Raw genomic sequence first — 12,934 nt, 5'->3', positions numbered from 1 at the left:
TTTATCTGGAAGTAACCTTGTTCACAAAAGTACCTATCTAAAGGGTCCACTCAAAGTTAATGCAATCTAAAAGGTTTCCTATCATTAGTCATACCTCAGAACAGCTAAATGACTTTATCAATGTGAAATGATGGCTACCAACATGTTACAAATAAAAAGTAATCAAAGTGAATCATGTTGAGATTAAGTATATACCCAAGGATAAAATTCTGGTATATACCAAATTTGATCCAATTAGTTTTATTGCTTCTTAAGCAATGTTCAAGAAACATTTATAAGATATTTGGTTTGGGATGTAAAGGTAGCTTCCTCACAGTATGAATGCAAGATATTACCCTAGTCATAATTGCTTAGCAAAAACTAAATTATGGACTTACATTTCTCTAATGACTAACCAAAGTATAAGAACATTTATACATCTAAGTTGCTTTGTTAACCCTCTTTTAGTAACACAACACTAATAATCAAGCTTTTAAATGTGATTGTGATTGTGACTGCAATATCAATGATTTTGACGTCGTCATGACTATGTCGTAATTGCATTGGTTACTGTTACATCAAACCGAATCTGACCGCAATTTTTCACAGTATCAGAAAACACAATGTGAAAACCCTGCTAATAACTTCACTATAGAAAAAAATTTCAACCCAGGGAAATTAAAGAGTAATACTGGGTTCTTTTGGAAACAAAGCAACATAGTTTATTATTGATAGGTCTCATCCATTCATAATTTCCAAAGGAAATCCGAATACATATTAACCAAAAATACAAGATGATGAAATATCAAAAAACATAAAACAAATGGGAAATATAGTTCTTACAATGGTCAATTACAAACAAAGTAGTAATAAAGGGTGGTGCAAATATCAAACTTAGTAGTTTTTTGGTGTGTGTGCAATGAAACTAATGCACTGCACTTGACGAACATTGTCAAATCCAATGATTCTGATGAATGAATCTGGGTATTCAGCTTTACAGTCAGCAAGCTCCTTCAACACTTGAGAAGAATCAGTGGCTCCGAACAAAGGCAACCTCCACATTGTCCAGTAACGTCCGTCATAGTATCCTGGTGAACGGTGGTTCTCACGGTAGACAAATCCTTTCTATATAACACAACAAATTAACACATCAACCCTACGAAATTCATCACTCGGAACACGAATTCGGATTGTCTGAAGTCAAGGAATTCTCCGCATTCACAGAGTCGGCACATCATGTAGTTGTTGGATCGATATCAAATTCCGACAACCTGTGTACCGACTGAGTGAATGAGAGGATTACCGACTGCAGGTAATCCAAATTCCGCTAAACACTATAAAAATATCATAGGCTATATATTAACTATATATGTAAAATATTTTTACACGGTCATTCAATCAGATTTTGCAACGTAAATGCTTGTTGAGATATTTTAAGAATAAATATATACAGTAAAGTGGCTTCATGATAAAATCTGATTGGTTGTATGTGTAAAAAAGTTTTTCATTGTCAGTGTATGGTAATTAAACTCGTAAGTTAAAAAGGAAAAAAAAAGGTTGCAATAGTAAATAGATTAACCTCAAGCTCAAATTCCAAACAAGGAATCCATCCCTTCCTGATAAGGTATTCTACTTCCTTAGCCAATTGTTCCTCAGTGAGGGGTGGAAGGTATGAAAGTGTCTCAAACTTCTTCTTGCCAACTGGTGGCCACACCTATAAATATTACAAATAAAATTTAGTAGGGTTAAGAAAATTTGACAATTTTAATTATTCATGTCAACTTTGGTATACAATTTTAATTATAGTCCAATTTTTTTTTGTTGCATTCTTCTTTTCATGACAAGAATAATAATTTAAGTAACCTTAAGGTACATAGATATATAACCTAATATGAAATTCAATTAATTTTTGATGGGGTGTGCAAAAATATGGACTATGGATTAGGTGTATTACCTGCATACAGTTCACTCTTCCACCATTGCTTGCAATGGAGGTAATGTCATTGTTGGTCTTCTTGGTAACTGGGAAACCAGCTGAGGATTTGAGACCGGTGAACGGGGCAACTAAGTTGGCTTGTGCCAAGGAGGCGCGGCTAACGGTGGTGACTGCGGCAGAAGAAATCAAAGCCATTTTTGCTCAATTACTCAGCTTCTTAGTTCACCAAGTGCTGAACTTTTGCTTCTACTGATTGATGCTGCAGCTCAAACTTGCTATATATCCACAGGTGAAATACATGTTTGAATAAATGTGTGATGTTGTATAGTTTGAGTAGAGGAGGTGAAACTTCTTATCTATTTCTTTATCTTTGAGTAACCTTGTTCACAAAAGTACCTATCTAAAGGGTCCACTCTAAATATTGATGCAATCTATAAGGTTACCTATAAATTATATAATTAATCATACCTCATAACGGCTAAATGATTTTACCAATGGGAAATCCATGACTATATACAACAAGTTACTAGCCAAAATTAATCAAGTGAATCATGTTTATATTAAGATTCTTGTATATATACCTTTGGATTTTGGAAATTCTAAAAAAAAATTATGTACTAGGTAGCTCCACACTTGATCTAATCCAATTGTGCTTAAATTTGTACAATTTTCAAAGGGTTAAATATGTTTTTGGTCCCTATAAATATACCAACTTTTCGTTTTAGTCCCTCTAAAATTTTCCTTCAACTTTTAGTCCCTATAAAATTTTCAATCACTACTTTTGGTCCTTATTTTTAAGTAATTTTTTGTATTTTTTAATGAAATTGTGCAGAAATGTATAGAATATTGTAAAAATCACTCCCAAAAATAATTAGAATTTTTTAACAAAACATGAATTAACTATGAATTTTTTACCGCCAAAAATATAAAAATTCATATTAAATTCATGTTTTGGTCAAAAATTCTAATTTTTTTTTTTTGGGAGAGATCCTTATAATATTATACATTTTTCTGCAAAATTTGATTTAAAAATATGAATTCTACATATGAGTTTACTTTAAAATAGGGGCCAAAAGTAGTGATTGAAAATTTTATAGGGACTAAAAGTTGAAGGAAAATTTTAGAGGGACTAAAATGAAAAGTTGGTATATTTATAGGGACCAAAAACATATTTAACCCATTTTCAAATTATGATTTATAATTTACGGTGACTTGATTGAGAATGGCAAAAGAAAAATACTATGATTCCAATTAGTTTTTTGTTGCTTTGAAAGGAATGTTTATGAAACCAACATATATAAACTTTTGTTTTTCATAAATTGGGAAAAAGAGAAATTATTATCAATTAAAAGTGGTAGTCATTTTAAAACCATATTCAAGAAGATTTGAACTTCATGCATTAAAATTATAAGGTCGAATTCTTTGCATATAAATATACATGTGAATTGTTGAGTATGACTCATAGTTTACTGATAAGCGAGAGAAAAGCGCTCGAGTAGGCAAGCATTGTATGCACGTGCACTTTTTGTTGCACCAACACTTTTGATTGAAGGTGTGTCCCGTTGTCCGACACATGTCGTGTCCAACACCAACATACACCGACACTTGTGATTACATTGAATTATGTCATTTTCTCAAAATTTCATCGGTGTCAACGTGTCAGTGTCATGTCTGGTGTCTGTATCAATGCTTCATAGGTTATGAGTGTACGGAAATGTTAACATTAATTTTCTTGTTTTATTAACTATTCTGTTTAAAGTTTCACACCATTCATTCATACTTGGTCGGGGATGTTCATTGCTTCCCCACAACATGAGTGCAAAATATTACCCAAATAGAATAACAAGAAATTGTGTGCATCCTAGTCATTTTAGCTTAGGACAAATTAAATTATGGACTACTTTTCCCTTATGACTAACCAACGTATAAGAAAAATTATTCATCTAAGTTGCTTCGTTAACCCTCATTTAGTGACAAATCACTAATAACCAAACTTTTAAACGCGAAAGCGATTGTGACGGCAACATAAAGGTTTTTGATGTCATCGTGGTGACTATGTCACAATTACATTAATCGTTGTTACATCAACCATATATTTTTTATAAGCGGAATGTCAATAACCACTTAAAAGATCGTACAGACAAGTGTGAAATCCAGAGTTCAAATCCAAGACACAATGTCTAACCGCAAGTTTTCACAATATTAAAATCGCAACATAAGCACAATTTGAAATATTGTCAATAATTTCATTTTAGTAAAGTTTTCAACCCACTATTAGAAAATTATAAGATAATAATGGGTTAACTCTTTGTAGCAATATCATTTGGAAACAAAACAACATATAGTTTGTTATTGATAGTTCTCATCCATTCTTAATTTCCAAGGGAAATCCAAAAACATAAAACCCTGCTAATAACTTCAATTTAGTAAAATAAATTTTCAACCCATGGAGATTAAAGAGTAATACTGGGTTCTTTTGGAAACAAAGCAACATAGTTTATTATTGATAGTTCTCATCCATTCATAATTTCCAAAGGAAATCCGAATACATATTAACCAAAAATACAAGATGATGAAATATCAAAAAACATAAAACAAATGGGAAATATAGTTCTTACAATGGTCAAGTACAAACAAAGTAGTAATAAAGGGTGGTGCAAATATCAAACTTAGTAGTTTTTTGGTGTGTGTGCAATGAAACTAATGCACTGCACTTGACGAACATTGTCAAATCCAATGATTCTGATGAATGAATCTGGGTATTCAGCTTTACAGTCAGCAAGCTCCTTCAACACTTGAGAAGAATCAGTGGCTCCGAACAAAGGCAACCTCCACATTGTCCAGTAACGTCCGTCATAGTATCCTGGTGAACGGTGGTTCTCACGGTAGACAAATCCTTTCTATATAACACAACAAATTAACACATCAACCCTACGAAATTCATCACTCGGAACACGAATTCGGATTGTCTGAAGTCAAGAAATTCTCCGCATTCACAGAGTCGGCACATCATGTAGTATGATGTTGGATCCATATCAAATTCCAACAACCTGTGTACCGACTGAGTGAATGAGAGGATTACCGACTGCAGGTAATCCAAATTCCGCTAAACACTATAAAAATATCATAGGCTATATATTAACTATATATGTAAAATATTTTTACACGGTTATTCAATTAGATTTTGCGTCGTAAATGCTTGTTGAGATATTTTAAGAATAAATATATACAATTAAGTGGCGTCATGATAAAATCTGATTGGTTGTATGTGTAAAAAAGTTTTTCATTGTCAGTGTATGGTAATTAAACTCGTAAGTTAAAAAGGAAAAAAAGGTTGCAATAGTAAATAGATTAACCTCAAGCTCAAATTCCAAACAAGGAATCCATCCCTTCCTGATAAGGTATTCTACTTCCTTAGCCAATTGTTCCTCAGTGAGGGGTGGAAGGTATGAAAGTGTCTCAAACTTCTTCTTGCCAACTGGTGGCCACACCTATAAATATTATACATAAAATTGAGTATTAGGGTTAACAAAATTTGACAATTTTAATTAATCATGTCAACTTAGGTATACAATTGTAGATAATTTTTTTTTCCTAGAATTATATTCATGACAAGAATAATAATTTAAGTAACCTTAAGGTACATAGATATGTAACATAACATGAAATTCAATTAATTTTTGATGGGGTATGCAAAAATATGGAACATGGGTTAGGTGTATTACCTGCATACAGTTCACTCTTCCACCATTGCTTGCAATGGAGGTAATGTCATTGTTGGTCTTTTTGGTAACTGGGAAACCAGCTGAGGATTTGAGACCGGTGAACGGGGCAACTAAGTTGGCTTGTGCCGAGGAGGCGCGGTTAACGGTGGTGACTGCGGCAGAGGAAATCAAGGCCATTTTTCCTCAAGTACTAAGAGTGCTCAACTTTTGCTTCTACTGATTGATGCTTCAGCTCAAACTTGCTATATATCCAATGGTGAAATACATATATGACTATTCATGTTTGAATAAATGTGTGATGTTGTATAGTTTGAGTAAAGGAGGTGAAACTTCTTATCTATTTCTTTATCTTTGAGTAACCTTGTTCACAAAAGTACCTATCTAAAGGGTCCACTTTAAATATTGATACAATTTATAAGGTTACCTATAATTAATCATACCTCATAACGGCTAAATGACTTTACCAATGGGAAATCCATGATTAAAAACAAGTTACTAGCCAAAATTAATCAAGTGAATCATGTCGATATTAAGATTCTTGTCTATATACCTTTGGTTTTTGGAAATTCTAAAAAATATTATGTACTAGGTAGCTCCACACTTGATCTAATCCAATTGTGCTTAAATTTGTACAATTTTGAAATTATGATTTATAATTTGCAGCGACTTGATTGAGAATGGCAAAAGAAAAATATTATGATTCCAATTAGTTTTGTTGCTTTAAGAGGAATGTTTAAGAAACCAACATTTTGTTTTTCATAAATTGGGGAAAAGAGAAATTATTAACAATTAAAAGTGGTAGTCATTTTAAAACCGTATTCGAGAAGATTTGAACTTCATGCATTAAAATTTTGAGGTCAAACTCTTTGCATATAAATATACATGTGAATTATTGTTGAGTATGACTCATAGTTTACTGATAAGCGAGAAAAGCGCTCGAGCAGGCAAGCATTGTATGCAGTATGATGAGTTGCACCAACACTTTTGATTGAAGGCGTGTCCCATTGTCCGACACATGTCATGTCCGACACCGACACGACACCGACACTTATGATTACATTAAATTATGTCATTTTCTCAAAATTTTATTGTTGTCGACGTGGCTATGTCAGTGTCGTGTCTGTGTCAGTGCTTCATAGGTTATGAGTGTACGACAATGTTAACATTATTTTCTTGTTTTATTAACTATTCTGTTTAAAGTTTCACACCATTCATTCATACTTGGTCGGGGATATTCATTGCTTCCCCACAACATGAGTGCAAAATATTACTCAAATAGAATGACAAGAAATTTTGTGCATTCTAGTCATTTTAGCTTAGGAAAAATTAAGTTATTCATCTATGTTGATTGGTTAACCCTCATTTAGCAACAAATCACTAATAACCAAGCTTTTAAACGTGAGAGCGATTGTGACGGCAACATAAAGGTTTTTGATGTCATCGTGGTGACTATGTCACAATTACATTAATTGTTGTTACATCAACCATAATTTTTTTAAGCGGAATGTGAATAACCACTTAAAAAAATCGTACACACAAGTGAGGAATCCCGAATTCAAATCTATGACACAATCTCTAACTTATCAATTTTGCCATTTGTCTCTTGACTAGGAATTGTGGAATGCATCAACCATATTTAACCGCATGTTTTCACAATATCAAAAATCGCAACATAAGCACAATTTGAAATCTTGTCAATAATTTCATTTTAGTAAAGTTTTCAACCCATTATTAGAAAATTATAGGATAATAATGGGTTAACTCTTTGTAGCAATATCATTTGGAAACAAAACAACATATAGTTTATTATTGATAGTTCTCATCCATTCTTAATTTCCAAGGGAAATCCGAATACATATAAACCAAAAATACATTAGGATGATCTTGATGATGAAATATCAAAAAACATAAAACAAATGGGAAATATAGTTCTTACAACGGTCAAGTACAAACAAAGTAGTAATAAAGGGTGGTGCAAATATCAAACTTAGTAGGTTTCTGGTGTGTGTGCAATGAAACTAATGCACTGCACTTGACGAACATTGTCAAATCCAATGATTCTGATGAATGAGTTTGGGTATTCAGCTTTACAGTCAGCAAGCTCCTTCAACACTTGAGAAGAATCAGTGGCTCCGAACAAAGGCAACCTCCACATTGTCCAGTAACGTCCGTCATAGTATCCTGGTGAACGGTGGTTCTCACGGTAGACAAATCCTTTCTATATAACACAACAAATTAACACATCAACCCTACGAAATTCATCACTCGGAACACGAATTCGGATTGTCTGAAGTCAAGGAATTATCCGCATTCACAGAGTCAGCACATCATGTAGTTGTTGGATCCATATCAAATTCCAACAACCTGTGTACCGACTGAGTGAATGAGAGGATTATCGACTGCAGGTAATCCAAATTCCACTAAACACTATAAAAATATCATAGGCTATATATTAACTATATATGTAAAATATTTTTACACGGTTATTCAATCAGATTTTGCGTCGTAAATGCTTGTTGAGATATTTTAAGAATAAATATATACAATAAAGTGGCGTCATGATAAAATCTGATTGGTTGTAAATGTAAAAAAGTTTTTCATTGTCTGTGTATAGTAATTAAACTCGTAAATTAAAAAGGAAAAAAAGGTTGCAATGGTAAATAGATTAACCTCAAGCTCAAATTCCAAACAAGGAATCCATCCCTTCCTGATAAGGTATTCTACTTCCTTAGCCAATTGTTCCTCAGTGAGGGGTGGAAGGTATGAAAGTGTCTCAAACTTCTTCTTGCCAACTGGTGGCCACACCTATAAATATCATACATAAAATTGAGTATTAGGGTTAACAAAATTTGACAATTTTAATTAATGGTGTCAACTTTGGTATACTTTGTAGATAAAATATATCTAGAATTATAGTCCAATTTTATTTTTTTGTGACATTCTATTTTTTATGACATGATTCATAATTTAAGTAACCTTAAGGTACATAAATATGTAACATAACATGAAATTAAATTTTATACGGTATATGCAAAAATATGGACTAGGGCTTGTGTGTATTACCTGCATACAGTTCACTCTTCCACCATTGCTTGCAATGGAGGTAATGTCATTGTTGGTCTTCTTGGTGACTGGGAAACCAGCTGAGGACTTGAGACCGGTGAATGGAGCAACCAAGTTAGCGGAGACGCGGTTAACGGTGGTAACAGCGGCGGAGGAGATCAAAGCCATTTTTCCTTTTCCTTCTTAGTTCACCAAGTACTCAACTTTTGCTTCTACTGCTTAATGCTTCAACTCAAACTTGCTATATATAATAGTGAAATTTGGATGTTACTTATCTAATGGTATGGAATTGAAAGGATTGGTGGCTGAAAATTTTGGACCGTTGGATTGAATAATTATGGATATTACATAATATTGGCCACAAAAGAGTTTTAGGTTTTGAAATGGTAGCCTTATCGTTAGGTACCACTATGGTAATGCCACGTGGATTTTCTTCCATAATCTTATCTCTTCATTGGAAGTGCACATGAATGTGTGATTGTGGTGAAGTTGATATTTGTTGACATCTCATTTTGTATCTTAACATATTTGTGACCATAATTTCTTACATGTCCATATTAAGTGAAAAGTAATAGCATTTGTACCTTTGTTGCTGCAATTATGGTCTATAAAGTAGGAGTGAAATTTAAGGATCTGAATTGTTTGCTATAGAAAAATGCATGTGATTATTTGAAATAAACGATCTTAGTCGTTAATTTAAGATCAGACAGTTTATATTATACAATAACAAATGTTTAAATATTTTTGGTCGTTAATTTGATATCAAACTATTGATATTAAAAACTATGCCATGAAGTAAAGGCATCAAATCCTAATATGAAATTAATATAGATAGGTAAATATTAATTTCTTGGGGGAGGGAACAAAAATTCAAGCAAATCTCTTCATCTGACACTCTTATCCCTTTGTTGTGTAGCTGAAAGTAGGTTTCTGTTTTAACCTTTGCATGGGACCAATCCTTTTAATTTTACATCAATAATTTTCATTAGCATTGTTTAATTATTGTTATAGATTTGGTTTATAATTCACAATGGCAAAGTAGATAAGCAAAATGTGTACATAAGATAAGGGGTGGTAGGGAGAAAGATGGGGCTTATCATGCTTGGATGATTAGTAGCCAAACATACAATGTTGAAAACATAAGATCCACATATGACACATGGTTATAACCTCATCATGTACTCAACCAAGCAATGCAAAAAACCTTATCTTAAAATTGGATTGTATATGTGAGATAATAATAATGAAACATAAAAATCAAAGTCATGTATTAATAAAAAAAAAGTCAAGAATTCAAATGTGTATTTCAATCACATTATTTAATCTTAAAATTGCAGACCAATGCCAATCATTATTTATGTGTTTTGGATTATGTTGGTTAATAGTTGAGAATTGCAGCATAATGAGTTGTCAAATTCTTAGTTTTGTGTGGTAATATGTTACCTTGATAATTTCAAATAACTTTAAACTTTTTTTTATGATAACTTGTTTTCTTTCAAGAAGGCATGTTCCATTTTTCTTCTGAGCCACATCCTTGTCAACTTGTAAGGATTTTTATCTCATTCATTCATTCTCTCAGAACAAAAAACAAAGATTACATTATTTTACAACTATACAATTTTGTAAGTAGTTAAACACTTGTTGTAAAGGAAACAAAGACAGCATAGCATGTATGAAAAGGAACTAAGATGAATGTGATACAAAATAGGTTAAATTACACCAGAAGTCTTTTAAGTTATTTAATTATAATAAATTAGTTTTTTTTAAGCTTTTTTCGTACCTTTAAGTTTATTAATTATAACAAGTTGATCATTTATGTTTGCTCTGTATCAATTTGGTTCTTTAAGTTATTTAACCGTAACAATTTGGAGGTTAGATCTTAAAAGTACAAGTTATTCGGTGTTTAAATGTTGCAATTAAATAACTTAAAACATAACTGATACGGAAAATACTTAAAGGACTAACTTGCTACCACTAAATAACTTAAAGGATTTGAATGGTACGATAAAAACTTAAAGGATCAATTTGTTATAATTAAATAACTTAAAAGACCTCTTGTGCAATTTAGTCCAAAAAATTATTAGAAGAATAATAATTTCCAATTAATATTTTTTGTACAAATAATTTCCAATATAATCAAGCCCTAAAAAAACTCCTCTCCACCATATTCTAGAATTGGATATGCCAAATATAGAAGAAGAAAAAAACTATGAGGACAAAAAATGCAGTGTTAAACAGAGAACCCTTTTTCCAAGGGACTTGAGGTACATATCTTATCCATTCTCCCTTAAAAAATGAGTAATTTATTACTTTTATAATTGAAATTTGACATCAATTTTATTTTCAACGAGTAGAAACATGCTTGTGTTAGATTTTTATTTTTATAACAACATTATAGGAACAAAACCTTCACTGTCCTTTAGTACTAGTAGCCACTGATTTTTGTTGAAGAACCTATTGAACACATAAGACGAGTTCTTCTCTCTTAGCATGATTTACTTCATGTGTAAGAGTTGAAGACCAAACTCCTGACTACTTAATTAAAGTGTTCGAGTCTTTTATCACGTAGTTGAACCATATAACAATTCACTACTTTTCTTTACAAATAATGTATTTTGGACGGTTACTTCATGATATGATGTTAAGAGCTTATTAGATGGCATATTGTTTAATCCATTGTTGCCCTCTATTGATAAAAATGTTAAATTTTAGCATAAGGTAGAAAAGATAATCCTTGTCCACACATAGTGTGAGAGAACATGTTATAAACATTCCTTTAAAAAAAACATGTTATAAACATTACATAAAATCCATTGATGTGTATAATAGTCTAATCTTTTGGTTTGCTTAACAATAGCCAACAACTTGAAATTAAGAACCTAAAACTATAAAAGCATGATGTTTAGAGAAGAAAGTTTAAGATAGTTTCAACTCCAATAGTGGTAGAGTCAACAATACACTAAAATTTATTAAAAAATTGATATGTGTTGCTTATTTACAATAATAATAACTAGAGATCAATGTGCGCCAATACTACAAAATGTGGCAATGTAGTTAATTACGAAAACCGGTTCTCGTGAGCTTAGCTAAGTTGGTAAGGATAATGTATAAAATATGCAAGGTCCAGAGTTCAAATCTCGACCACCACTAAAAAAAAAAAATTCGAAGACCGAGATAATAACATGTAATGATATAAGTGTAAGGGGATCGGTAAGTGGACGGTAGGATTGAATTCTCAGATTAATCGGTTATTAGATAGGATACCAAATATTTTTAACAAAAAAAAAATGTAAGGGGAGCAGCAGAACAGAACAAAGTCACCGAATGAAAGATGAAGCAATGATGAGGCTGGTTTTGTTTTGGCGATGGAATCAAATCTGTAAATTGTAAGATGGATATAACTCTGGCAGGCATAAAAAGGATAATTACAAGACAGAGTTCATTTTGGCCAGAAGTGATATTTGTTCATTAAGTCTAGGAGAACATTTTTGGGCATTAATCCAACATGTATTATGTAATAAGCTCAGTTACAAAGTGATCTAATAAGACTTGATTAATTTAGGTTTACGAGTAACTGACAAACAATTGCTAGTTGCTGGCTTTGAAGTAGAAATATGCATGTTGTGTGCTCTTCATCTTTCATTTCATTTTTGTGGAAAAAATATTTTTAAAAATAAGGCTTATTAATAGCAGTTTTTGCCCCTTAACTTTTCCAAAGTTGCGATTTTAGCCCCCTAAAAAAAATACAAAATCGTCCCCTAAGTTTTGCAACTGTAACAATTAAAAAAATAACATGTGACACCTCACTTAGGGTGCCACGTCAGCGTAGACCGAGTCAAAATTGGCCTTGGGGGCCAAAACTGCCATAGGTGCAAAACTTAGGGGGCGGTTTTGTAGTTTTTTTTTCTTAGGGGGCCAAAATTGTAACTTTGGGAAAGTTAGGGGGCTAAAACTACTATTAAGCCTAAAAATAATGATGCGATCGTTTTGATGTAAATTCTTTTGATTTATATCGTGGTCGCTCTATCATTTTCTTTCATATGGTGATTCTTAAAAATGATGCTTTCAACATATTGAAAGTTTAAAAAATAACTTGTTCTGCAATTTTTGTAAAGACATTGATGAACTCCAGATTTGTGTTAGAGAGTTTGCGAGACGAAGAACAATTATTTTCTTCATAATTCGTGTTGTCACTCTAGTAAAGTTAGAACATTTACCCTTTTCATTTTTC

The 12,934-nt window shown here is 32.2% G+C and overlaps 3 protein-coding genes across 3 annotated transcripts; all 3 read right to left on the bottom strand.

Moving 5' to 3' along the window:
• Positions 1–675: 675 nt before the first annotated feature.
• Positions 676–2,166, bottom strand: LOC146913105 (ribulose bisphosphate carboxylase small subunit, chloroplastic-like). Its single transcript, XM_085716355.1, has 3 exons — positions 1,934–2,166; positions 1,559–1,693; positions 676–1,104 (listed from the first exon to the last, which is right to left on the bottom strand). The coding sequence occupies exons 1-3, from the start codon at positions 2,108–2,110 to the stop codon at positions 874–876; spliced, it is 543 nt and encodes a 180-aa protein (XP_085572481.1). The 5' UTR covers positions 2,111–2,166; the 3' UTR covers positions 676–873.
• A 2,220-nt stretch (positions 2,167–4,386) lies between these two features.
• LOC146913104 (ribulose bisphosphate carboxylase small subunit, chloroplastic) lies at positions 4,387–5,858 on the bottom strand. The gene is made up of 3 exons (XM_085716353.1): positions 5,641–5,858; positions 5,272–5,406; positions 4,387–4,815 (listed from the first exon to the last, which is right to left on the bottom strand). The coding sequence occupies exons 1-3, from the start codon at positions 5,815–5,817 to the stop codon at positions 4,585–4,587; spliced, it is 543 nt and encodes a 180-aa protein (XP_085572479.1). The 5' UTR covers positions 5,818–5,858; the 3' UTR covers positions 4,387–4,584.
• A 1,561-nt stretch (positions 5,859–7,419) lies between these two features.
• Positions 7,420–8,920, bottom strand: LOC146913103 (ribulose bisphosphate carboxylase small subunit, chloroplastic-like). The gene is made up of 3 exons (XM_085716354.1): positions 8,704–8,920; positions 8,311–8,445; positions 7,420–7,858 (listed from the first exon to the last, which is right to left on the bottom strand). Exons 1-3 carry the CDS (start codon positions 8,869–8,871, stop codon positions 7,628–7,630), a joined length of 534 nt encoding a protein of 177 aa, XP_085572480.1. The 5' UTR covers positions 8,872–8,920; the 3' UTR covers positions 7,420–7,627.
• Between the last annotated feature and the right edge of the window lie 4,014 nt (positions 8,921–12,934).

The sequence above is a fragment of the Medicago sativa genome, chromosome 6 (assembly GCF_051527215.1).
Source record: "Medicago sativa cultivar Bolivia chromosome 6, Bolivia_mono, whole genome shotgun sequence".
Classification (NCBI taxonomy): Eukaryota; Viridiplantae; Streptophyta; class Magnoliopsida; order Fabales; family Fabaceae; genus Medicago; species Medicago sativa.
Note: the sequence above shows the minus strand (reverse complement) of the source record. Positions and strands in the feature narration are given on the sequence as shown.

Bases quoted from the DNA above. Each gene is read 5' to 3' on its own strand.
- LOC146913104 (XM_085716353.1), bottom strand. From the start codon at position 5,817: ATGGCCTTGATTTCCTCTGCCGCAGTCACCACCGTTAACCGCGCCTCC. The intron at 5,407-5,640 runs GTAATACACCTA...TAATATTTATAG, and splicing joins GAAGAGTGAACTGTATGCAG to GTGTGGCCACCAGTTGGCAA. The intron at 4,816-5,271 runs GTTAATCTATTT...TGTGTTATATAG, and splicing joins GTTTGGAATTTGAGCTTGAG to AAAGGATTTGTCTACCGTGA.
- LOC146913105 (XM_085716355.1), bottom strand. From the start codon at position 2,110: ATGGCTTTGATTTCTTCTGCCGCAGTCACCACCGTTAGCCGCGCCTCC. The intron at 1,694-1,933 runs GTAATACACCTA...TAATATTTATAG, and splicing joins GAAGAGTGAACTGTATGCAG to GTGTGGCCACCAGTTGGCAA. The intron at 1,105-1,558 runs GTTAATCTATTT...TGTGTTATATAG, and splicing joins GTTTGGAATTTGAGCTTGAG to AAAGGATTTGTCTACCGTGA.
- LOC146913103 (XM_085716354.1), bottom strand. From the start codon at position 8,871: ATGGCTTTGATCTCCTCCGCCGCTGTTACCACCGTTAACCGCGTCTCC. The intron at 8,446-8,703 runs GTAATACACACA...TGATATTTATAG, and splicing joins GAAGAGTGAACTGTATGCAG to GTGTGGCCACCAGTTGGCAA. The intron at 7,859-8,310 runs GTTAATCTATTT...TGTGTTATATAG, and splicing joins GTTTGGAATTTGAGCTTGAG to AAAGGATTTGTCTACCGTGA.